This window comes from Pongo pygmaeus, chromosome 2 (genome assembly GCF_028885625.2).
Source record: "Pongo pygmaeus isolate AG05252 chromosome 2, NHGRI_mPonPyg2-v2.0_pri, whole genome shotgun sequence".
In the NCBI taxonomy this organism is placed as follows: domain Eukaryota; kingdom Metazoa; phylum Chordata; class Mammalia; order Primates; family Hominidae; genus Pongo; species Pongo pygmaeus.
In genome coordinates this window covers 105,227,876-105,254,845 of record NC_085930.1, presented here as the reverse complement: position 1 = coordinate 105,254,845, position 26,970 = coordinate 105,227,876, and the positions used below count along the sequence as shown (strand labels likewise).

General features: G+C 41.9%; 1 protein-coding gene and 1 pseudogene across 6 annotated transcripts; both read left to right on the top strand.

Moving 5' to 3' along the window:
• Window positions 1-1,075: 1,075 nt before the first annotated feature.
• FBXW12 (F-box and WD repeat domain containing 12) lies at window positions 1,076-26,970 on the top strand. Of its 6 annotated transcripts, none has more exons than XM_054481783.1 (11): window positions 1,076-1,120; window positions 3,312-3,512; window positions 3,959-3,996; window positions 4,200-4,357; window positions 6,011-6,129; window positions 9,019-9,228; window positions 10,098-10,256; window positions 11,406-11,616; window positions 12,404-12,582; window positions 12,659-12,789; window positions 13,006-13,221. In XM_054481783.1, exons 2-11 carry the CDS (start codon window positions 3,423-3,425, stop codon window positions 13,052-13,054), a joined length of 1,344 nt encoding a protein of 447 aa, XP_054337758.1. In that variant the 5' UTR covers window positions 1,076-1,120; window positions 3,312-3,422; the 3' UTR covers window positions 13,055-13,221. The 6 variants fall into 6 exon arrangements, with proteins under 6 accessions (XP_054337758.1, XP_054337757.1, XP_054337763.1 ...); XM_054481782.1 differs by lacking the exon at window positions 13,006-13,221 and adding an exon at window positions 25,350-26,970 and having other exon boundaries at window positions 1,093-1,120; XM_054481785.1 differs by lacking the exons at window positions 1,076-1,120; window positions 3,312-3,512; window positions 13,006-13,221 and adding exons at window positions 2,826-2,980; window positions 25,350-26,964.
• LOC129032890 (putative ribosomal protein eS26-like) lies at window positions 26,563-26,907 on the top strand (annotated as a pseudogene).

The following is a 26,970-nucleotide window of genomic DNA, read 5'->3' as shown; positions in this document are numbered from 1 at the left end:
ATTTCTTTGAACACATTTTGTATTTTTTTTTTTTTTTTTTTTGAGACAGGATCTCATTCTGTTGCCAGGCTGGAGTGCAGTGACGTGATCATGGTTCACAGCAGCCTCCACCTCCTGGGCTCAAGCAATTTTCATGCTTCAGCCTCCTGAGTGGCTGGGACTACAGGACCATGTTTTATTCAGTTGTTTAGCATTTTAAACTCAAGGCTAAAAATATATCCACTTTCATTCTTCTCCTAATCATTCCAAGTTTTCCCAATTCCCTCTTCTCTTTGAGCCATTAGAGCATAACAGCTAAGAGCACTGGCTCTGGGGCTGACTGCTGGGGTTCAAACCTGGTGCCATTTCCCAGGGGTGTCACTGTGGGCAAATCACCTAACCTCTGTATGTGTTGGCTCCCACCTATGTGTTCTAAAACTGGTGCCTGGGATTGGTTTTAATCAGGTGTGGCAAAGCGTGCAGACACAGCAATGATTGTCACGAAGGAAGAAGTTTATACTCAGGGATCCCTATAAATAAGAGGCCTGGCTCCCCACGCAGGGCCACATGGAGAGCACCAAGGGTAGTCAGGAGGCAGAAGGGGCGGCGCAGCATAGGCCTGAGCCTTTACTGTGTTTTCTGTAAGAAAGGCAGAGGGCAGAACAGGGTAAGCCTTTTAGAATGGGCTAGTTTAAATGGTTCTGGCTGGCTTTGAGACATAGGGGCTGTCCCTAGTTGTCTGGTACCTGGCCCTGGGTTGATTTAGGGCAGGAGGAATATTAACTTGCTGTGTGAGAGTTTGGTAAAGGAGATGATTGTGGGTGTGGGCTGTAGCTTGGTTCGTTTGCGTAAAAGGCACTCTCCTTTGCTATCTGGCTAGGCCTGGGAAGGGGAGTCTCTCCCCAGTCAGCAAGATCACAAATGCCAGAGCATCAAGAATACAGAAAATTAAAAATATAGAGAGAATACAGCTGGCCCTGTGATGGATGCCAGACAAATTCAGAATCTAAGAGAACACAGAGCACCCTGGTAAGGTGGCCAGTAATAGGACTTACCTCATCTAGCCATTGTGAGGATTAAATAGATGAGCCCCTGTAAATTGTTTAGACGGGTGCCTTGCCTGCAGAAGGCGCCATGAAAGGTTTGCTCTTACTTCTCCCCTTGCTACACTCCCTTGACTTCTCAAGCTATGTCGTCCCTCCCTCTCTGTCCTACTCTCAGGCTGCCCGACTCCTTATCGATCCCTCTTCTCAGGTTTCCCCAGCTGCCTGCTTTAATCTACATTCTCCTAGACAATGTCCAGGCCATTCTCTCACCTGCATCTTATCTTTTGCTTAGACTATTACGGAGTTACCATTTCACGTCTCTCAAATTTTACATCTCTTAACTCTTGTGACATTTAGATTTGTCTTTATTGTTGCAATGTGTCTTTCTCTGCCCCTTTTCTGGTAGCATCCCACCACCACCACCCCCCAACACACCTTCCTGTTCCTCTATTTTTTGTTTTTTTTTGAGATGGCGTCTCGTACTGTCGCCCAGGCTGGAGTACAGTGGCGCAATCTCAGCTCACTGCAACCTCCACCTCCCAGCTTCAAGCAATTCTTCTGCCTCAGCCTCCCATGTAGCTGGGATTACAGGCGCCCGCCGCCACGCCCAGCTAATTTGTTGTATTTTTAGTAGAGACAGGGTTTCACTATGTTGGCCAAGCTGGTCTCAAACTCCTGACCTGGTGATCCACCCGCCTCGGCCTCCCGAAGTGCTGGGATTACAGGCATGAGCCACTGCACCTGGCCTCTGTTCCTTTATTTCAAATTCATTCATTCACTCATTCGGCAATTTGCTTCAGTTTCCTTATGTTTGCCTCTTTCTCATCTGTCCTCTTTTCCATTTTATTCCTACTCTGTCTTGTCTCACAGTCCACTTACAGTTATATTTCATATCTGTATATTTTATAATATTTGTGCTTTAATACTTTTAAAATATCCTTTATTTTACTGTTTCTTCTCTTCCCTTGTCATATTTTAAAGTGTTTTATTTCTCAGCCCTCTATATCCTTGCATGAATTCTGTTCCTCTACAATAGAGTCCGTTCCAAGCTTTCTGTCTTCCTGTGTCCTTCCATGGCCCTGGCTGTCTCTGCATTATTTCCTTTTAATGGGATACAAATCTTTTCCCCTTGTATTCTTCTCACTCCTCTCCACACACCCCTTGATTCGCCTTTCCCCACGCCCCTCTAGGTGCTTCTTGGTCTTTGCTTTTCCTTTTTATCTCCTCACCATGTCAATTTGTATTTTTCCTCTCTCTTACTACTGTATCCTAAATGGGACCCCCGACAACCACTCCTGTGTGTCTGCCTGGAGGCAGCAGTTTTAAGAAGGGTTGGCCGCTGAGCCTCACAGAGGGACCCCCATCTTATGCTGCAGCGAAGTACCATAGACTGGGTGGCTTACTAACAACAAATTTATTTCTCACAATTTTGGAGGAGAGAAGTCCAAGAGTCACCTGTCAGCACAGTCAGGTTCTGGTGTGGGCCTTCTTCCAGGTTGCAGCTGACACTTTCTCATGTCCTCGCATGACATAAACAGGGCTAGAGAGCATTCTGGGGTCATTTTTATAAGGTCACTGGTCCCATCATAAGGACTCTGCCTGTGACCCACTTACCTCCCAAAGGCCCCCTACCTCCAATCACACCGAGGGTTAGAATTTCAACCTAGGAATTTTGAGAGGACACAAACACTCAGGCTATGACACGGTCTTTAGAAAATTCCAGAATGAGTTGTCAGGTTCTTGGGAGATCTGTAACTGTGGGAAAGCGTCACATCCCAGGGAAAGGCACCGGCTGGGAGAGCCATCCCAGACAAGGCCTGCTCCTTTTGCGCGGACCTCTGTGGAGAAGCCAGCTTGGCACATTCTTTCTCCTCCACTGCAAAGTTAAATGCGAGAAGGTAGAAACCTGCTGGCTTTGAGAGATGAGCCCTACTCACCAGATTCAAGATCCCAAGGTAGGCACAGGCATAGGGCAAGCAGACTCCAATTCCAGGAGTTTGGAACTTAAATAAAGTCATAGAGACACTCGGATCTGATCAGAGTGCATTCGGTGACATTTCCTAGAGGGTCCTGACAACTTCATCTGCAACTGAGGCTGCCCCAGGTTCTGCACCTCCAGCTCACGGTGCACAGGTGTTGCTGAGCTCCTCTAAACAATGAACAGCACTAACAAGTGGGTTTAGGTAGGGATGCCGCCAGCTGTGTGGATCAGGCCCCGGGGGAGAGGCCGGGGTGGAGGTCAGCCCGGGAGTCTGCACACCTGCAGCTTGTTTCTACCACACACAGATGGGCACGGGTGAAAATCTTTACAAGTGCTGCAGACTTTGGCAAAGCCTTTAAATTCAGAGCAGCCCAGAGAGGAGAAAGGAAAGTGGATGTGGGTTCAGGCCACGTAAAATGGAGATCCGATTGCCTGACTTAGCTTTGAAGCAAATCTTCTCTTTCTTGGACCTGTTCGGCTTGCTGCAGGTTTCCCAGGTGAACAAGGTAAAGGCCTTCCACCTCCCATTGCCCCCCATGCCTGCTGCTTCTCTCGACCAGTTTGAGCACCACTTTGCAGAATAGCAGAGGGCTACATTGAGGCTTTGGGGATTAGCATCCTTCACACTGAGGGCCTCATATTCTGTTAAACGAAAAGGACAAGCTGATATCCAGGAGTTGTGCTGACTAAACAGTCCTTGAGGCTCCCATTTCAAGCCCTAGGAAATCAACACTTCTTCCTGTGAACTCATGGGAATACCCAGTGCCTGCATTAGCAGTGATAGGTCTCTGTTGTTACCATTTCCTTATCTCCCCACACTGAGAGTGCTTTGAGAGCTGGAATCCCATCTGATTAACCTGTGCGGGCCCAGCTCCCAGAACAAATAATAGCAGAGGATTGCCCCTGCTGTCTGATGTAACTGCCTGCTTGTCTCTTCCTTTCTCTCCCATAGCATTGGAATAGGATTGCAGACAGCGATTACCTGTGGAGGTAAAGGGAAGGGAAAGGGGAAGGAGGGAAGGGGAGAGGAGATCATCTGACTGCGCACCCATGCTGCGTACCGAGGCCTGTGTGGCTGTGTTGTGAGATATACGCAGGAAAATTAGTGTGAGTAGGGGGTTGTGATATAACCGGGGCTCCAAGGAGGTGAACTGACTGAGAACAGCCTGATGGGACTGTGACACCGTTTCCAGGTCACTATCTCTGCAGAGATGGGACTGCAGCAACTTCACCTATCAACACCTGGGCACACACACATGGAAGCAATTTTTCCTGCATCAAAGAAGGAAGGAGCTTCGATTGGCATTGGCACAGCCGCGTAACTTTATCTACAAAGTAACTAAGAACATCGGTATGGGGACAGGTGCCCTAGAGGAACATGAGCAACTTGTTTTCAGAGGTCCACTCTATTTGATTTTTGCTGTGTGTAGCTGTGTATTCTCATTCAGTAAAGGGAAAAGGAATTAAAACTGAACCAGACTGGGTTGCCGTGATAGCCATGTGATATCTCCCTGCTTCCTCTCTTGTCCCCACCATCTGTGCTGAATGAAGAAACTAGAGTGATTTTTTTTTCACAACATAAAATCAGGTCCTGTTACTCCCTTTTTCCTAAGGCTTCTCATCCCTCCCAGAATAAAAATCAGAAAAAAAAAATTAATGGGAAACTCTAAAAAACAGAGGCTTGGCTGGGCACAGTGGCTCATGCCTGTAATCCCAGAACTTTGAAAGGCCGAGGTGGGCAAATCACTTGAGCCCACAAGTTCAAGACCAGCCTGGGCAACAAAGTGAGACACCCCCCCCCCATTCTCTACGAAAAAATTTTAAAAATTAGCCTGGGTGACAGGGCCAGACCCTGTCTCTAAATAAATGCATACGTAGGCTCTACTGCTGCAGCCTCAACCTCCTGGGCTCAAGAGATCCTCCTGCCTCAGCCTCCTGTGTAACTGGGACTACAGGGGTGCACCACCACAACCAGCTGACTTTTTTTTTTTTTTTTTTTTGAGGTTGAGTCTTGCTCTGTCATCTAGGCTGGAGTGCAATGGCACGATCTCGGCTCACTGCAGCCTCTGTCTCCTGGGTTCGAGTGATTTTCCTGCCTTAGCCTCCTGAGTAGCTGGGATTACAGGCATTTACCACCATGCCCAACTAATTTTTGTATTTTTAGTACCGATGGGGTTTCACCATATTAGCCAGGCTGGTCTTGAACTCCTGACCTCAAGTGATCCACCTGTCTTGGCCTCCCAAATTGCTGGGATTCCAGGCATAAGCCACCATGCCTGACTATATTTTTTAAATTTTTTTGTAGAGATTAGGTCTCACTTTGTTACCCAGGCTGGTCTTGAACTCCTGAGCTCAAGCAATCCTCCTGCCTCAGCCTCACAGGCATGAGCCACTGTACTTGGCCTAATCCTGACAACACTTTTTTTTTTTTTTTTTTTTTTAAACAGAGTCTCATTTTGTCACCCAGGCTGGAGTACAGCAGCATGATCTTGGCTTGCTGCAACCTCCGCCTCCTGGGTTCAAGCAATTCTCATGTCTCAGCCTCCCAAGTAGTTGGGATTACAGGCACCTGCCACCATGTTAATTTTTGTATTTTTAGTAGAGACAGGTTTAGCATGTTGGCCAGGCCGGTCTCGAACTCCTGGCCTCAAGTGATCCGCCTACCTCAGCTTCCCAAAGTGCTGGGATTACAGGCGTGAACCACTGTGCCTGGACTTGATAACTCTTTTAAAACTCAGAAAAGTCCTCTGATGGAGAGATTTTAATATGCCTTTTATATCTATGGAAACTGAGGATAAAAAGGAAAAGCAAGTTGGCCAACATCTCCCAAATGGCCAGTCTGCCGTGGGAACCTGTTTGGATGACTCTGAAGCCCAATTTCTATCTTTTCCATATTGTTACCCAAACCTTCCTAAGAGGGTAAAGAAATATTTTAAATTATCTTCTTTTGGTTTGGATCATCCCTTAACTATCTGGTGGCCAAGTCTTCTATGTTTCCTTCTAGCATTTGAGACACAGTTGGCTTATCTCTCAGGAAATAGCCTTACAATGGATGAACAGGAGAAATCAATCATTTGTAGTGTATCTCCAAAGCAAGAGCTTTGTGCCTGGGATGTGCAAGAGGTGAGTCTGGCCAATATGTAGCAAAAGTACTGCATACTTGCATCCATCCTGTTCTGTACATGAAACGGAAGTGCTGAGAGGAAAATACTCAGAAGTGGTAACAAAAACAAAGTGTCAAATCAGGTTTTCTATCATGTAATTTGTGACCTTTTCATTTGGACCATAGACACACATAGAATTCACTTTTGTTGTTGTTGTTGTTCTTGTTTGTTTGTTTTTTGAGACTGAGTCTTGCTCTGTTCCCCAGGCTGGAGTGCAGTGGCACTATCTCGGCTCACTGCAAGCTCCGCCTCCTGGGTTCACGCCATTCTCCTGCCTCAGCCTCCCGAGTAGCTGGGACTACAGGCACCTGCCACCACGCCCGGCTAATTTTTTTGTATTTTTAGTAGAGACGGGGTTTCACCGTGTTAGCCAGGATGGTCTCGATCTGCTGACCTTGTGATCCGTCTACCTCGGCCTTCCAAAGTGCTGAGATTACAGGTGTGAGCCACTGCGCCTGGCCTTTTTTTTTTTTTTTTTTTTTTTTTTTTTGAGACAGTTCACTCTGTTGCCCAGGCTGGAGTGCAGTGGCGCGATCTCAGCTCACTGCAACCTCCGCCTCCCGAGTTCAAGCGATTCTTGTGCCTCAGCCTCCTGAGTAGCTGAGATTACAGGCGCACGCCACAACGCCCGGCTAATTTTTGTATTTTTAGTAGAGACGGGGTTTTGCCATGTTGGCCAGGCTGTTCTTGAACTTCTGGCCTCAAGTGATCTGCCAGCCTCAGCCTCCCAAAGTCCTGGGATTACAAGCATGAGCCACTGCGCTTGGCTGAGAATTTACTTTTTAATATGTGTTTCTATATATAAATTTGTATAAGGTCTTATTTTCTACCAATAACATGGAGTGCATTTGTGAAATAATTTTTGGGCTTTGTGCATCTTTATTACCTGTTCTATTTCCTCTTTGTCAATGATTGGCATTTGTTACATTGGCTTTTTCAGAAAGTGGTCTTTAGCTCAGATGATCTCCAAGGCGCACAAAGGATTCATCTCAAAACTGAGTGTGGCTTTTGTCTAATGGTATAAACTGCAGTGAGGTTCTTAGGAGACCCATAAAGTTTTTGTTAAAGAGAATTACATTGGGAGAAACACTGTCAGCTTGGATTTAAAGGGGCCAAAACACACAAAAGGAAAAGAGGCCTTTTGGATTTCAAAACTTTTACAGGCAGGAAGCAGACTACCAAAACAATTTAGCTAAAAAATTGGGCCACCACATACAGAAAGTGAAGGATGACTCGGACAGAATCAAGAGCCTAGAGAGTAGAACCAAGAGTCATTAAAGATCTTTCTGGGCCTTGAGTCCTAATTAACAAATTGCCAGCATGTTTTCTGTTGGTGGGCCTTGAGTCCTAATTAACAAATTGCCAGCATGTTTTCTATTGGATTTCAAAATTTCTTGTAGCAGTGATTCCTATTTTTCCATTTTCACCTTTTCTGAATGACAGTGACTATGCTATCCTGCGCTTCCCCCACACTTGTACTTTGGGGATGGTGAGGGACAGATAACTTGTATATTTAGTTCGAAGATTTTCACATCAAGATAAACTGAATCTAAAGAGCTTCATCTATACCTGGACCTAGAAACAATGAGATCCTAGATTCTGCAATGATACTATAATGGTATGAGACATTTGAGAGCATTGGGAGATGGTGGATATATTTTCATGTAGGGGGAAACTGAATTACTGGAGGCTATGGGGCAGACTACAGCTGCCAATCTCTGAGATGGCCCAAATATCTTTCCCCCACGATAATCACGATCAATCTTGTGTGGTCCACTGCCACAGTGAATAGGGCTGACCTGTGGAACCAATAGGATATTGTGGAAATTATGGTGTATAATTTCTGAAGCTATGTCACGAAAACAATTCTTCACTCATGGGTCATCAGCTCTTGGAGATCCAGCCACAGTGTTATGAGAGCTCTCAAGCAGCCCTCCAGAAAGATTTGTGTGGTGAGGGACTGAGGACCCTTGCCAGTAGCCAACACCAACTTACACAGCTATATGAGAGGCCATCTTGGAAGTGAAACTTGACTTCACCCTCATGAGAGACGTACAGCCAGAACTACCCAGTCAAGCTACCCCTGAATTTCTGATCAAAAGAAACAGAGTTAGCAAAAGCCTGTTTTAAGCCACTGAATTTTGGGATGCTTGGTTACATGGCCATAGATATTACTGCATAGGCAACTTGTTATAGTGTGAGAAATCAAAATAATGATTACATTTGGGTGCGGGGAGCCGTGGGGGAGTTGTTAAATAGAGCATATGCAAAGGGGACTTCGGGAGGGCTTAGAAGTGGTACATTGGTAATCACTTGTGATAATTTATTAAACTTCGTGTTCTTTTCTTGTATGATATACTTCACAATTTTTTTAAAGGCTAAAGAATCATCTAGAAAGACAACTATTCTATCTTTTATGTAATGTATAAAGTTGAATAACAATTTTAATGATAGTTAATACATTTTGGGTTCCTACTGTGTCCTAGGCAGAATTCTAAGTATGTTTCATGAGTTGTGAAAGGTAATGACAGCCTCATTAGAAGGCATGATAGAAAGTGACTTGCTGAAGGCTGTACTGTGAGTAGGAGGCAGAGGTGACTTGAACCTATGAAGTCTGATCATTCTTTGCACCTGTTATGTACCAAGTTCTTGTCTATGAGCATAGTGTGTAGTTCCTGTTTTCATGTTCACGCCTCCAAAATATTGAGATGTGGAGAATTTTCATATACTTTGCCCAGAAGCAAGAAGATCTGATTTGGAAGAGGCTTCCAAATAAACATGGGCAGAATGAAAGCACAGTAGGTGTAAGGGTTCCTTAAACACAGGTCGTATTACTCTCGTTTTCTAGGGCACCATCATCTGGTCAAGCCCAGTCCAGGAGTTCCATTTATCAAATCTGGTAACCCTCCCTCAGATGCATCTCGCCGTCACTATGGATCGGAAAAAAACTATCAAAGTGTGGAACTGTCAGGACAGGGACGCTCTGGCCGTTCTCCCCATGCCAGAGCCCTGTTATTGCATGGAAGCCTATCTTACAAAGGATGGCCCATTCCTGATGGTAAGTGAGCCCTGAATTTAGAGGGGGACCAAAAAAATCAAATGCCTGCTGTCTTGTCAGGCATCTGTGTCACATTACTGTCCTATCCCTTTTTTTTTTTTTGAGACAGAGTCTCACTCTGTTGCTCAGGCTGGAGTGCAGTGGTGCAATCTTGGCTCACTGCAACCTCTGCCTGCTGGGTTCAAGCAATTCTCCTGCCGCAGCCTCCTGAGTCGCTGGGACTACAGGCACACACCACCATGCCTGGCTAATCTTTTGTATTTTTAGTAGAAACTGACCAGGCTGGTCTTGAACTCCTGACCTCATGATCTGCCCACCTCAGCCTCCCAAAGTGCTGGGATTACAGGCATAAGCCACAGTGCCCGGCCTATTTCTCTTGTCATCCTTTCCACATATGCTGCAAGTCAATCACAGTATATCAATGAATGTTATACAAACCTCTGCACTATCTTGGCCCTTGACTTGCCTCAAGTACATTTCCCCAGCAATTCTTCTAAAAACAAAAAGCCAAAAACTTCCTGAATTACTTTATATGTGCCTCTTCTTTCAAGGGTGTGTTATTGTCCAGTCCATGAACTTGGTTGGGGACAGTTGAGGGAGAGAGATGGCTTTGGGGTGACATTGAGAAAAAGCATAGTGTTGATGTGCTAATGAATAACTGTCCTTGAGAAGAATGCTCTGGGGCTTGGAAAGTTTTATTCCATGGAATTATCCCAACAGTGTCTCAAGCTAGACTGGTCAGAGATTTTGATCTCCATTATGTGATTGAAGAAACAGTGGCATATCTTGCAGCTCACAGTGCTGCCTCCTCTGTACTTCGGGATTTCACATATCTTCCTATTGATATGGTGGGGATGCTTTGGTTTCAGGTGGGCGATGCTGCAGGTGACATCTACACATTTACACTGCCTGGGTTAAGGGATGTTTCTAAAGTTACTGCATTTCAATATGGTATTGTACTTCTACACTGCTCTCCTGACAAGAAATGGGTATTTGCATGTGGGACATACAGTCGTACCTTGCCACAGGTAGGTGCTGTTCTGTGTATTTCAATTTCAGGATGGGAATGTCAAGTTAGGAACCATGCAGAGAAACTGCAGAGCTCAGTGAGGACGACGCACACTGCTCCTTCCTCTCTCAGACCACATCACAAGGGGAATCCATTGTGATGGTCAGGAAACAATGCTCTTTGAAGTAACAACATCCAGTTGCTGTGGCAAATGTTTAACAAAAACTCATTCATGAAGCCCGAATTTGCCAAAGAGATGGAAGAGGGTGAGACAGGTATCAAGAATAGGGATTGCTGGGCATGGTGGCATGTACCTATAGTCCCACCTACTCAGAAGGCTGAGGTGGGAGGATCGCTTGAGCCTAGGAGTTCCAGGCCATAGTGTGCTATGCTGATAGGGTGTCCACACCAAGTCTGGCATCAATATGTTCACCTCCTGGGAGCAGGGGACCACCAGGTTGCCTAAGGAGGGGCCAACTGGCCCAGGTCAGAAACAGAACAGGTCAAAACTCCCATACTGATCAGTAGTGGGATTGCACCTGTGAATAGCCACTGCACTCCAGCCTGGGCAACATGGTGAGACCCTACCTCTTAAAAAAAAAAAAAAAAAAAAATTTTTTTTTTTTTTTAACAAAAATATCTTTGTCCTTGTTCTCTTTTGCCTTCTTTACTTTTATCTATGTTGGCTGGAAAGTATAGAGAAGTCCAAAAGTAACTGAATATGCAACAGCCTCTGAATATCACTCTGAGGAAGGCTTTGGCCTTTGAGCAGGCCATGTGTAGTGGGGCACTGGTGGACTGGGCACCAAAGAGGGAGGAGTTCAGAAGGCAGGTAGTAAAAGCCACACAGCCCTTGACTTGTTCCCCAAGAAGGGAAAATCTGCTTAGCCAACCTCAACTTGACCAAGGGTTCAACATGGCAAGATGGTTTCATAACACGTTAGCATGCTTCAGGGACATTGTTCTGTGAATGGGACAGGAAGGATAGGAAGACAGTGAGTTCCTTGTATACTGGAGTGATAAGCAGTGACCACTCATCACTCCTGAGATGTTGAACAAAGCTTTGGCCACAAGATGAGAATTTCTAAGAAGGCTCTTCTGGAGTCACTCCTGTACTGAGAGGCTATAAGTTCCCTGCCCCTGACCACGCACGCGATGCTCTCTTTAGGTATTCCTCACAGAGTCCTTACTGAGGCCTTCAGAAGGCAGTGCTCCTCTGTCTACCTTTCTCCCACATAAATTATGTGCCAGCGCCTGCTGGGCCCCAAAGGTGAAAAACAGGATAACACTGATGTCCCAAAGTAGCACTGGAAAAAAGACAGAATTTATCACCTTTGATCTAACAACCAAGAAGACTGGAGGCCAAACAGTCATCCAAGGTAGGCTGTGCCACATTAGAAACACTTGTTTCTCTTCCTCATCATACAGTCATTCGTGTTTAGCTATAATAAATGGATCAGTCTGTATAAAGGGAGCAGGGGATTTCTTTTTTTTTTTTCTTTTTTTTTTGAGACGGAGTCTTGCTCTGTTGCCCAGGCTGGAGTGCAGTGGCGCAATCTCGGCTCACTGCAAGCTCCACCTCCCGGGTTCACGCCATTCTCCTGCCTCAGCCTCCCGAGTAGCTGGGACTACAGGTGCCTGCCACCATCCCGGCTAATTTTTTGTATTTTTAGTAGAGACAGGGTTTCACCCTGTTAGCCAGGATGGTCTCAATCTCCTGACCTCAGGATCCGCCCTCCTTGGCCTCCCAAAGTGCTGGGATTACAAGCGTGAGCCATCGCACCCAGCCAGGAGCAGGGGATTTCTTTAGCTGGAGGTGAACCCACCCCAGTTTGGCCCTAATACCCATGCTAATCTCTACCCCCACCCCATCCTCTTGGGCGAACACATATAGATTTCTATCATGTTTTAGGGCCTGGGTTCCAATGCCCAGGGGATTGTTTATTGTCCACAAACCTCTGTTCCTGTGTCCTAGCACCTGTTACCACAGTCAGTGATATGTATTTGTCAGGCCACTGGACTACCCTTCATTTTCTTCCCTGGAATGGAGTCTGTGGAAGTGGGGACTATGCTTTTTTATTCAGTGTGAGGATATTGTTATTATTCAATGACCTGATCTTTACTTCCTTATGTGTGTGTGTATATATGTGTTTTACGTGAAAACAGCACATGAGGTTGCAAGTTTCCAGGTGGCAGCTCATCTGAAGTGCCCTATCTGGATGGGAGCCAGTGATGGATATATGATTGTCTTTACCAGTGGGCCATACTTGTTACTCTTCAGCATCACTGGCTTCCTGCTGCAACGATTTGAGGACCACCAGGCAGCCATCAACAACTTCTGGGTGGTATGTATGATTCTCCTCCACTGCTTTTTGATCTGACTTTGACTCCTTGGCCACTCACTCTGGCTATCCTTGGAAGGATCCTTGCTATGTGCTCACCACATCCGAGAACTCTGTGCACGTGTACGTGTGGGAAGAAGGAGGCCGCCATCCATACCTCAGGAGCTGCTGTCACCTGGAAAACACGTGGCATGATCACACAACAGACAGGTAAGCTCTGTTTTGTGACGTAAACATCCCCTGAACAACTTTTTTTTTTTTTGAGACGGAGTCTCCCTCTGTCACCCAGGCTGGAGTGTAGTGGCGTGATCTCAACTCACTGCGACCTCCGACTCCCGGGTTCTAGCAATTCTCCTGCCTCAGCCTCCCAAATAGCTGGGATTACAGACGTATGCCATCACACCTGGCTAATTTTTGTATTTTTAGTAGAGACGGGGTTTCACCATGTTGGCCAGGATGGTCTCGATCCTCCTGATCTCGTGATCCACCTGCCTTGGCCTCCCAAAGTGCTGGATTACAGGCGTGAGCCACCGCACCCTGCCGAAAACTTCTAATTTCTACATCAAGATGAATGAAGGGAGAACAGGGATTTTTTTTTTTTTTAAGGTTCTCTGAGGATAGATACCAATAAACTCATGCCTGAAAAGAGAATCGCTAGTTCTTGAAGTCATGGCACTTGCAATACATGTTAAAAGTCTTCCCAAAGTGGCTCTCAATTTATATTCCCATGAGCAGTGGATAGATTATGTCCCAATACCCTGTGTTTTCTTGCTGAGTTGTACCTTTTGTGAGTTCATTAGCCACTTGGTTGCTGCTTCAGTGAGCTGCCTTTCCCTCCATTTTGCTGATTTTTGCCCCTAGTTTGCTTGCCTTTAAATTGTTTTTCTTGAGATTTTACGTGGTACACGTAGAAGTCTTGTCTCCTAAGGCTTTGCAGACATTTTCTTCCAGATTATTGCTAGTCATTATACTGCTTATAGTGCTTTTTTGGCAACAACTAAGAAAATACATATATCCTTTGCACTGCCAGCACCACTAAAAAGAATTTACTGTGAAGCTATACCTCCAATCATTCAAGTACATTGGCTGTTCATTACAGCATTTGTGATAGTCAAGAGCTGGAAGCTCCCTAAGTGTCCAAACATAAGAGATTGTTTACCATCGTATATCCACATAAGGAAGTATCAGGGAGCTGTTAACTTTTTTACAAGAATAGGAAAATGTCTATGTTCAGATAATGATTTCCAGTGTTTTGAGGCAAAAATACTTTAAATATCTATAATCATGCTTAGCAGACTTTCATGGTTTTTGCTCTCTATATCATATCTAATAAATTTTAGCCTACACCAATCATAAATACTTATTTCCTTTCAATAATTTCAAATACTTCCCCTGGATTTGTTTTCTTTCTTACATTTGAATGGATGTATAGTGATACCTCATTGTGATATTTATTGTGCCTTTTCCCAATGACATTGAGCAATTTATTTGCCATCCACATATCTTCTTTAACACATTTTTTCAAATCTTTTGACCATTTTTTAATTGGGTTGTTAATATTGAGTTTCTTAATATTGAGCTTTGATAGTCCTTTATATATTTGGAATACACGTCTTTTATCAGATAAGGGTTTGCAAATATTTTCTCCCGCTCTGGTTTGTCTTTCTATTCTCTTCACAGTGTCTTTCAAAGAGCAAGTGTTAACTTTGAAGTACAATTTTTCTTCTAAAATGACTGGGCTTGGGGGATTGTATCTACGAAGTCTTTGCCTAACCCAAGATCACAGAGATGTTCTAAGATTTCCTCTAAAAGTTTTACAGTTTAGGGTTTTACATTTAGGTCTCTGATGTATTTTGAGTTAAATTTTGTAAGGGAAAGATAAAGATCAAGATGTATTTTTTTGTATATGAATATACAATGATTCAGCACCATTTGTTGAAAAAACTCCTTACTCCATTGAATTGCCTGTGTACCTTTGTCCAAAATCAACCATATTTACATGGGTTAATTTTGAGACTTTCTCTTTTGTTCCAATCATCTATATATGTATCTCTTATCAAATAACACACTACATTGAAAATGTAACTTTATAGAGACTTTGAAATCAGATAATATGAGTCCTCTAACTTGTTCTTTTACAAAATTATTCAGACTATTCTGGTTTCCTTGTTTTCCAAGTGAATTTTAGAATTGGTTTGTAAATTTTTACAAAAATTCTGAGATTTATATTGGAATTTGTTTGGATCTAGAGATTAATTAGGGGAATTGGCATCTTTACTATTTTGGCTCTTTCAATACATGAACCTGAATATCTCTTACTGTTTTAGGCCATCTTTAATTTATCAGTGTTTTTGTAGTTTTTAGGATAAAGATTTTGCACATATTTGTAAAATTTATACCTAAATATTTCGTGGTTTTGGTGCTATTATAAAGAGTACTGTCTTATTTCAATTTCCATTTTTCATTACTAGCATATAGAAATATGACTGACTTTTGTATATTGACCTTGTATCCCGCAACCTTGCTAAACTCATTCATTCTAATAGCTTTTATTCATAGATTGGTAGATAACTTTGTGCTTTCTCTATGTAGACAATCATGTCATCTGTCAAACAGTTTTCTTTCTTTTCAAATGTATGCCTTGTTGTTCTTCCCTTTTTGCATTGGCTGTAACCTCCTGTGTAGCACTGGAGTGGAGAGCCAACATCCTTGCATTGGATGAAAAGTGTTTGGTCTTTCACCATTATTATTATATTCACTGTATGTTTTTGTAGATGCCCCTTACTGGGTTGAAAATGTTCTCTTCTAGTCCTAGATGGCTGAGAGGTTTTTATTGTCATGAATAGATGTTGAATTTTCTCAAAGGCATTTTCTGCATAAATTGATATAAGCATATAGTTTTTCTTTTTTAGGTTCTTAGTAAGGGGAATTATATTGATTTTCTTTTTTGTTAGTGGTCAGGACAGAGTATCTTATTAGTTTTTAATTAACAAATAATTATATATTTATGGGGTACAATGTGATTTCATAGATGTATATATTGTAGAATGATTAAATCAAGCTAATATATCAATCACTTCATACACTTACTTTTGTGGTAAAAAATACTTAAAATCTACTCTCAGCAAGTTTGTAAATATGATACACTATTATGAACTACAGTCATAATATTATGAACTACATAATATTACATACATAATATTATGTATGTACATAACATACATAATATTATGTTATATATTATATATTATATTATAATATTATGAACTATAGTCACCATGCCGTGCCACAGATCTCTGAAACTTATTCCTCCTGCCTAATGGAAATGCTGGGCCCTTTGACCAACCATCTCCTCATCCCCCCTCTCTCCCAGCCTCTGTTAACCACCATTCTGCTCTCTGCTTCTCTGAGTTCGATTTTTTTGTTTTTTCTTTAAGATGTCACACATAAGTGAGATGATGCAGTATTTGTCTTTCTGTGCTTGGCTTAGTTCACCGAACATAATGACCTCCAGATTCATCCATGCTGTTGCACATGACAAGATTCCCTTCTTTTCTAAGGCTAAATGGTATTCCATTGTGTGTGTGTGTGTGTGTGTGTGTGTGTACACATATACCACATTTTCTTTATCCATTCATCCATTGATATACACTTAGGTTGATTCCATATCTTGGTTATTGTGAATAGTGCTGAAGTGAACACGGGAGTAATGAGAGTGCAGACATCTCTTCAACATACCAATTTCAATTCCTTTGGATGTATACCCAGGAGTGGGATTGCTGTATCATATGATAATCCTATTTTTAGTGTTTTGAGGAACTTTCATGTTGTTTTCCATAATGGCTGTACTAATTTACATTCCCACCTACAACGTACATGGGTTCCCTTTTCTTCACATCCTCACCAACACTTGTTTATCTTTCATGTTTTCGACCATAACCATTCTAACACCTCTAATGAGGTGGTATCTCATTGCATTTTTAATTTGCATTTCCCTGATAATTCATAATGCTGAGCATTTTTTCACATATTTGTTGGCCGTTTTATGTTTTCTGTGGAAAATAGGCAATGAAGAACATTTGCCCATTTTAATATGGTGGTTTTCTTGCTATTGAGTTAGAGTTCTTATATATTTTGGATATTAACCCTCATATGTATAATTTGAAAATATTTTCTCCCATTCCATAGGTTGTCTCTTTGATCTGATTTCTTTCCTGTGCAGAAACTTTTTAGGTTGATGCAATCCCGTTTAACTATTTTTGCTTTTGTTGCCTGTGCATTTGGGGTCATATCCAAAAAATCATTGCCCAGATCAATGTCACAGAGCTTTTCCCCTGCACTTTCTTCTTGTAGTTCAGGTTTTATATTTAAGTCTTTAATCCATTTTGAGTTTTGTATGTGATGTGAGAAAAAGTCCCAATTTATTTTCTTTTCATGTGACTATCCAGTTTTCCCAATGCCATTTATTGAAGAGCGTGTCCTTTCTCCATGTGTTCCTGGCACCTCTGTTGAAAAACAATTGACTATAAATGCGCAGGTTTATTTCTGGGATCATTTATTCTGAGCTGTTTGTCAATGTGCCTGATTTTATGCCAATATCATGCTGATTTGATAACTGTAGCTTTATAATATGTTTTGAAATCAGATAATATGCCACCTCCAGCTTTATTCTTTCTCAAGATTGCTTTGAGTATTTGGGGTCTTTTGTGGTTCCAGTCATTTTAGGATTGCTTTTTCTATTTCTGTGGAAAAGGTCATTGAAATTTTGATAGGGATTGCATTGAATCTGTAGATCATTTTGGGGAGTATGGACATTTTAACAATATTCTTCCAATCCATGAACATGGGATAGCTTTCCATTTATTTATGTCTTCTTTTTCTTTTATCAGTGTTTTATAGTTTTCAGTATATCCATCTTTTACCTCTTTGGTTCAATTTACTTAAGTATTTCAATTCTGGATGCTGTTGTAAGTGGATTTTCTTCATTTATTTTATTGGATATATGGAATTTCTGAACATTAAATCAGCCTTGCATTCCTAGACTAAACCCCACTTACTCATTTTATATTACTTTTTTTTTTTTACATATTGCTGAATTGAGTTTAATACTTGATGATTGTTGGGTTCTGTGTTCATGAAGGATATCAGTTTGTAGTTTTCTTCTTCTTTTTTTTTTAGACGAAGTCTCGCTCTTGTCCCCCAGGCTGGAGTGTGATGGCGTGATCTTGGCTCACCGCAACCTCCACCTCCTGGGTTCAAGTGATTCTCCTGCCTCAGGGTGTTATTTCTTCCTTAAATGTTTAGTAAACTTCAGTAGAACAATCTGGGCCTGGAGATGACTTTTTTGAAAAGCTTTTAACTATAAATTCCTTAATAGTTATAGTACAACTCAGATTATCTATTTTATGATGGGTGAGTTTTTACAGTTTGAATTTCCAGCAATCAGTCATTTTATCTAACTTGTCAAATGTGTGTAGATTTGTTTTTTAATCTTCTTAATGCCTGTAAAATTTGTAATATGAACTCCTTAATTCGTAATACTGGTCAATTTGTGTCATTTCTGTGTTGTTTTGTTTTGGTTTTGGTTTTGTGTTTTTTGGTCAGCCTTACTAGAGGCTTATTAATTTTAATTATTTTTTCAAAGAAACAGCTTTTGGTCTCTTTTTATTTATTTTTTTTAACAACCTCTATTTTGCTATTCTGAATTTGTCTATGTCAGCTCTTAAATTTTATTTTCTTGCTTCTGGTTACTTTTATTTTGCTATTTTTTCTTTGTTTGTTTGTTTGTTTTTAGACACAATCTCAACCTGTCAGGCTGAAGTGCAATGGGGTGTTATGTCGGCTCACTACAACCTCTGCCTTCTGGGCTCAAGTGATCCTCCCACCTCAGCCTCCCAGAGTAGCTTGGATTACAGGGGTGTACCACCATGCCAGGCTATTTTTTAATTAATTAATTAATTTATTTATTTGTGGATATTGGGTTTTGCCAGTTTGTCCAGGCTGGTCTTGAATTCCCAGGCTCAAGCAATCTGCCTATCTAGGCCTCCCAAAGTTCTGGGATTACAGGCGTGAGTCACTGTGCCTGACCTTTTTTAGTTTCTTAAGGTGGATGTTTAGATCATTGACTTCTGACCTCTTTTTAAAATATAAGCATTTGGTGTTCTAAATTCTCCATTAAACACTGCTTTAGCTGCAATCCTCAGATTTTGATTTTCATCCATTCAGTTCCATATACTTCTTTGTTTCCCTTTTCCTCTTTGAGCCATGGACTATTCTAAAGTACGTTTAATTTCCAAGATTGGAGATTTTATTGTGATCTTTTTGGTCATCAATTTCTAATTTAAAGCAGTTATGGCCAGAGAGTATATTCCATATTTTCTTCATTTATAGTTGTTAAAATCTGTTTTGTCAACCAGGATATGCTCTATCTTGCCGAATGTTCCATGTGAGCTTGAAAAGAATGTGTATTCTCCTGTTGGGCACAATGTTTTATAAGTGACAATTAGATCACCTTGGTTGCTCTTCTTCAGTTCTTTTCTATCCTTTCTGATTTTCACTCTAGTGATTCTATCAATTGAGAGACTGTTGAATTTCCTATTACGGATTATTTATCCTCTTTGTTCTATTAGTTTTCACGTATCTTGCAGCTCTGTAACTTGCTGCATACACATTTAGGATTAATATATCTTCTAGGTTAATTGGCCCTTTTGTTTTTGTGTAATATCTCTCCTTGTCCCTGGTAATCTTCTTTGCCCTGAGGTCTACTTTATCTAATACTAATTTAGCCACTCCTGCTTTATTTTGGTTAATATTTACATGTTATATTGTTTTTCATTCTTTTACTTCCAACCTACTTATATCATTATATTTGAAGTGAATTTCTTGCAGATAGAATCTGGTTGGGTCATGCTTTTTATCCATTATGCTAATCTGTTTTTTAAGTTTAAATATAAAACTCTAATGGACAAAGAATACTTGTATATATTTATGGGGTACAATATAATGTTTTCTTGCGTGTATACGCTGAAATGATCAAATCGGGCTAATTAACTTATCCATCACTTCAAATATTTATCATTTATTTGTGGTGAAAACATTTAGAATTTCTTTGAGCTATTCTGAAATACACAATATGCTATTATTAACTATAGCCACCATGCTCACCAGAATTTATTCCTCCTGACGAACTGAAACTTTGTACCCTTTGACCAACACCTCCCTGTTCCCTGTCTAACCCCCTGCTCTGACCCTGCTTGGCCTCCAGTAAACACCATTCTATCTTCTACATCTACGAGTCTAATTTATTTAGATTCCATGTATTAAGTGAGATCATCAGGCATGGTGGCTCACGCCTGTAATCCCACCACCCTGAGAGGCCAAGGTTAGGGGATTGCTTGAGCCCAGGAGTTCAAGGCTGCATTGAGCTGTCCATGTTTGCCCATTTTTTAATGGATTTATTTGTTTTTTACTTGAATTGTTTAAGTTCCTTAGTGGTTCTGAATATTAGGCCTTTGTCAGATGCTTGATTTGTGAATATTTTCTACCATTCCATAGATTGTCTGTTTACTCTGTTGATAGCTTCTTTTGCTGTGCAAAACCTTTTTTTGTTTTGTTTTGTTTTTGAGATGGAGTCTCACTCTGTCACGTAGGCTGGAGTACAGTGGCACAATCTGGGCTCACTGCAACCTCCGTCTCCTAGGTTCAAGTGATTGTCCTGCCTCAGCCTCCTAAGTAGCTGGAATTACAGGCATGTGCCACCACGCCTAGCTAATTGTATTTTTAGTAGAGATAGGGTTTCACCATGTTGGCCAGGCTGGTCTTGAGCTCCTGACCTCAAGTGATCTGTCTGCCTCAGTCTCCCGAAGTGTTGGGATTACAGGTGTGAGCCACCGTGTGCAGCCTGTGCAGAAGTTCTTTTGTTTAATTAGGTCCCACTTACCAATTTTTGTTTTCATTGCAATTGCTTTTGAGGACTGAGTCATAAATTCTTTCCCAAAGCCAACACTGATGTCTAGAATAGTGTTTTCTTAGGTTTTCTTCTAGGACTCCTATAGTTTGGGGTCTTACATCTAAACCTTTAATCCGTCTTGAGTTAATTTTTGTGTATGCTGAAAGGTAGGGGTCCACTTTCACTCTTCTGCATATGGCTAGTCAGCTATCCCAGCACCATTTATTGAATAGGGAGTCTTTACCCCATTGTTTATTTTTGTCAACTTTTGTTGAAGATCAGTTGGCTGTGGGTGTGTGGCTTCATTTCTGGGTTCTCTATTCTGTTCCTTGAGTCTTTATTCTGTTTTTGCACCAATACCATGTTAATTTGGTTATTATAGCCTTATAGTATAGTTTGAAGTCAGATAATTGATGTCTCTGGCTTTCTTCGTTTTCCTCCAGATTGCTTTGGCTATTCAATATGGAATCAGGATCTTTCCTGATACCATATAAATTTTAGAATAGTTTTTTTCTAGTTCTGTGAAAAATGACATTGGCAGTTTGATAGGAATAACACTGAATCTGTTGATTGCTTTGGGCAGTGTGGCCATTTTAATGATAATTGCTTCTTCTACTCCATGAGCATGAAATGTTTTTGCATTTTTTTTTTAATGTCACCTAGGATTTCCTTTTTTATTTTTATTTTATTTTATTTTTTTTTTGAGGCAGAGTCTTACTCTGTTGCCCAGGCTGGAGTACAGTGGTACAATCTCAGCTCGTTACAACCTCCACCTCCCGGGTTCAAGAGATCCCCCTGCGTCAGCCTCCCAAGTAGCTGGGACCACAGGCATGTGCCACAACACCTGGCCAATTTTTGTATTTTTAGTAGAGATGGGGTTTTGCATGTTGGCCAGGCTGGTCTCAAACTCCTGACCTCAAGTGATCCGCCCGCCTCAGCCTCCCAAAGTGCTGGGATTACAGGCGTGAGCCACCACGTCTGGCCTATGATTGCTTCTAGCAGTGTTTTGTAGTTCTCCTTGTAGAGATCTTTCACCTCCTTGAGTAGATGTATTCCTAGGTAACTTATTTTGTGGGGTGCTGTTGTAAATGAGGTTTCATTCTTGATTGGCTCTCAGTTTAAACATTATCAGTATATGGAAATGCTACTGATTTTTGTACATGGATTTTTGTATCCTGAAAACTTATTGAAGTTGGTTTCAGTTCCTGGAGCATTTTGGCAGAGTCTTTAGGGTTTTCTTTGTATAGAATCATATTGTCTTGGAGCATAGTGGCTCATGCCTGTATTCCCAGCACTTTGGGAGGCTGAGGCAAGATGATCACTTGAGCCCAGGAGTTCGAGACAAGACTGGGCAACATACAGAGACCCTATCTCTTAAAAAAAAAAAAAAAAATATATTAGCCAGGCATGGTGGTGTGCACTGGTGATCCCAGCTACACAAGAAGCTGAGATGTGAAGATCACTTGAGCTCAGAGGTTGAGGCTGCAGTGGGCCATGATTGTGTCACTGCACTCCAGACTGAGTGACACAACAAGACCCTCTCTGGGGGGATTTAAAAAAAATACATATTTTATATATATATATATATATATATATATATATGTATACACACACACACACACACATATATATATAAAATCAATCATATTGTCATATTGTCCACAAATATAGTTTTACTTCTTCTTTTCCTATTTGGATGCCCTTTATTTCTTTCTCTTGGCTGGCTGCTCTAGCTAGGACTTCCTAGCTAGAGCAATCACTACTATCACTACTAATCACTACTGGTCACTACTATGTTTACTAGGAGTGGTGAGAGTAGGCATCCTTATCTTGTTCCAGTTCTCAAAGGGAATGCTTCCAGTTTTTACCTATTCATTATGACGTTGCCTGTGGATTTGTCATTGATGACTCTTATTTTGAGGTATGCTCCTTCAGTGCCTAGTTTCTTGAGGGTTTTTCTCACAAAGGGATACTGGATTTTATTGAAAGCTTTTTCTGTGTCTATCGAGATGATCATATGGTTTTTTGTTTTTAATTCTGTTTATGTGGGGAATCATATTTATTGACTTGCATGTGTTGAACCAACCTAGCTCCCAGGAATGAAGCCTGCTTGATCATGATGAATTAGCTGTTTGATTTGCTATTGGATTCAGTTTGCTACTATTTTCTTGAGGATTTTTGTGTCTATGTTCATCAGGGATATTAGCCTGTAGTTTTCCTTTTTCATTGCCAGTACCATTTATTGAAGAGACTGTCCTTTCTCCATTGACTGTTCTTGGTAATTTTGTTTTAAAAAAAATCAATTGACCTTAAATGTGAGGGTTTATTTCTGGGCCTTCTATCCCATTCCACTGGACAATGTATCTGTATGTATGTCAGTACCATGCTGGATTTTTTGTTTGTTTATGGTTTGTCTCTGGGGATAAAAACACAAGAACCGGCTGGGCGTGGTGGCTCATGCCTATAATCCCAGCACTTTGGGAGGCCAAGGCAGGCGGATCACGAGGTCAGGAGATCAAAATCATCCTGGCTAACATGGTGAAACCCCGTCTCTACTAAAATACAAAAAATTAGCTGGGCGTGGTGGTGGGCGCCTGTAGTCCAGTTACTCAGGAGGCTGAGGCAGGAGAATGGCATGAACCCAGGAGATGGAGCTTGCAGTGAGCTGAGATTGTGCCACTGCACTTCAGCCTGGGCGACAGAGCAACACTCAGTCCCAAAAAAAAAAAAAAAAAAAAAAAAAGCCCACAAGAACCATGATGTTTTGATTACTATAGTTTTGTGATGTATTTTAAAATCTGGTAATGTGATGCCTCCAACAAATGTGCTAATGAGGTTTGCTCAAGATGGCTTTAGCTATTTGGGGTCCTTCTACATTCTGTGTGCTTTATTTGTTGTTTGTTTATAACATTATGCTGCTGACTAGGGATACTCTGTTTTAATTGGTATATTAACTTCTTTCAGCATTTGAAAAATGTTGTGCCTCTTCCTTCTGGCTTCCATGATGTCTGAGAAATCCATTGTCATTCAAATCTCTGTATCTCTCTAGATAATGTGTCATTTTGCTCTGGTTGAGTACAAGTTGTTTCCTTTGTTTTTAATTCTCAGAAATTTGATTAGGATATGTCTGGTATGAAATTCTTTGAGTTTAACCTGTTTGGGTTTGATTAACTTTTTGAATCTATAGGTCTACGAATTTGGGGATGTTTTCAGCTATTATCTCTGCAGTGCTTTGTTGGCAGAGGAAGGGGTACCTTTTTTTTTTTTTTTTTTTTTTTTTTTTGAGACAAAGTCTCACTCTTTTGTCCAGGCTGGAGTACCAGTGGCACGATCTCAGCTCACTGCAACCTCCACCTCCCGGTTTCAAGCAATTCTTCTGCCTCAGCCTCCCAAGTAGCTGGGACTACAGGCATGCACCACTATGCTCAGCTAATTTTTGTATTTTTAGTAGAGACTGGGTTTCGCCATGTTGGTCAGGCTGGTCTCAAACTCCTGACCTCAGGTAATCCACCCGCCTTGGCCTCCCAAAGTGCTGGGATTACAGAAGTGAGCCACCACACCTGGCCTGGGGTACCATCTCTACTCACGTCAGTGCACTGGGGGAGATAGTCGACAGGACTCCATCTCAGTGTCTTCAGGGCCTGGTGGGGAGGGGAGAAGTGTCACCTTTACTTGAGTTAGTGCAAGGCAGGGATGGTCAACAGGGTACTAACCCTACCTGGGCTCCTGGTGGAGAGGGATAAAAGTGTCACTTCATTAATACAGAACAAGAATCAACAACAGAGCTATGCTCCCAACCATTTCCTCATCATACAGTGGGGAGGGAAGCGTGGCATCTCTTATGATATTCAATTGGAGTAGAGCAGGTATACTCAAAAGGGAGCAGAATTCTATTTTAAAATAAAAATCCAGGGCTGGGCACAATGGCTCACGCCTGTAATCCCAGCACTTTGGAAGGCTAAGGCAGGCAGATCACTTGAGTGCAGGACTTTGAGACCAGCCTGGGCAACATGCTGAGACCCCATCTCTGAGAAAATATTTATTTATTTATTTATTTTTGTCGGGGGGGAGGATGGAATCTTGCTGTGTCGCCCAGGCTGGAGTGCAGTAGCGCGATCTCAGCTCACTATAACCTCCGCCTCCCAGGTTCAAGCAATTCTGCCTCAGCCTCCCAAGTAGCTGGGACTATAGGCGTGCGCCACCACGCCAGCTAATTTTTTGTATTTTTAGTAGAGACGGGGTTTCACCATGTTAACCAGGATGGTCTTGATCTCCTGACCTCGTGGTCCGCCCACCTCGGCCTCCCAAAGTGCTGGGATTACAGGCGTGAGCCACCGTGCCTGGCCTACAAGATAATATTTTTTTAAATTAGCTGGGCATGGTGGCGCGTGCCTATAGTTCCAACTACTTGGGAGGCTAAGTTGGAAGGATCATTCGAACCCAGGAGATGGAGGTTGCAGTGAACTGACATGGTGCCACTGCACTCCAGCCTGGGCAGTACAGCGAGGCCCTGTCTCAGGAAAAAACAAACAAACAAAAAAAACCTCTCTAATCATCATTAAACCAGATAATCTGTCAAATCAGATACTGACAATTCTGGCAATAATATTTGAGAGCAGGTTGGGATTGCTATTCCTGCAAATAATAATCAGTGTAACTTTCCCTGATTTTATGTAGTTATTCAAAACCAAATCTAAGAGCACAAAGGACCAATTAATTTGGAAAGAATATTGATATCTTAGTCAAGTTCTAAGTCAGTATTAACAATGGATGTACCTACTTTCTCTTTTGTTCACTGATGATCTTATTTTTCCATTGACAGCTGCATCTCCAGTGTGATGTGTGATAATGCAAGCATAGTACTTAGGCTGAGGAAAGTAAGTGACTCCAGCATTCTGGTGATGTATTCTTTGAATACGTAATATGGAAACTAACAAAATTGACCTTGCATCTTCTGCAATGTAGTAAAGAAATTCTGTTTGCAAGCCCAGAATGATTATTTTAGTGAAATTTAGATGTTGTGGCCTGAAGTGGTGGCACATGGCTGTAGTCCCTGCTACTTGGGAGGCTGAGGTGGGAGGATCCTTTGAGCCCAGGAGTTTGAGCCTGCAGTGAGCTGTGATTGTGCCATAGCACTCCAGCCTGGGCAACAGAGTGAGACCCTGTCTCAGAAGAAAATGAAAATTAAAGAACAATGAAAGTGGTCATATGACATGGCCGAAGAGATCTGGTTAAGCCATTTTCTTGATTATAACAGAACAGAGTCTATAAGGTAATACATGGGCAGCGGAGACCAAGGTAGAAGATAAGACAGAGGGAGAGAAATGTGTGGAGTCATGTACAAAGAATGTCACTTGCCAAAGGGAACACCAATAAGTAGGATCCCACAAGGATCTGCAATTCCCAGATAACTTAGGTTAAAAAGGGGGTAAAATTGAATTGCTGTTGGGCTTTCATTTTCCAGAAACATGGTGGCCCAGAGCAAAGCATGTATAGCACCTCAGCATTGTTCAAAACTGCAAACACAAAACAAAACTAAAAAAATCCATGGTTAGATGGCTGGACTAGAATAGAAACTTCCAAAATTGGAGAATGAAAAAAATCCAGAAAATTCAACAAATGCTGAAGTTAATGTCTTGTTTCATAGAATTCCAAAGGCTACATGATGAAATACAGGCCTCCACCAAATTGGTGGTGAGATCAGAAATCTACAAGATCCGGCACCCTCAGAAAAGTAATACTCCTTGTAGGTAAACTGAGGGAAAATCTATTCATTAGAGAAGGATGAACAGCTACCTCCTTCAGCTTCAGAGATGGGTGAAATCAAGACAGAGAAACAATCACCTTCAGAGAATTCCTAACCATAACAAAACTCACATTTGGGGTTTATATCAGTCAAGGTCCCAGGATGATAAAGATGTCGCATACAAATTAAAGTAATTTGAGGAAGGTTTAATAAAGGAACTATTATAATTTGGGGCACAGTTTTTTTCTTTTTAAGTAGATGAATTGGCTCTCCAGTCTGTGCCTCCAAGATGACAAAGAAAAGGAACAACAGTCATGCCAAAAAGGGCCGTGACCACGTGCAGCCTATTCGCTGCATGAACTGTGCCCGACATGTGTCCAATGACAAGGCCATTAAGAAATTCGTCATTTGAAACATAGTGGAGGCCACAGCAGTCAGGGACATTACTGAAGTGAGAATCTTCAATGCCCATGTGCTTCCCAAGCTGTATGTGAAGCTATAATACTGTGTGAGTTGTGCAGTTCACTGCAAAGTAGTCAGGAATCGATCTCATGAAGGTCACAAGGACCGAACACCCCCACCCAGATTTAGACCTGCGGGTGCTGCCTCATGACCCCCACCAAAGCCCACATAAACAGCTGAGTCCTTCAAGACTGAAGACTATTCTCTGGAGAAAAATAAAATGGAAATTGTACTT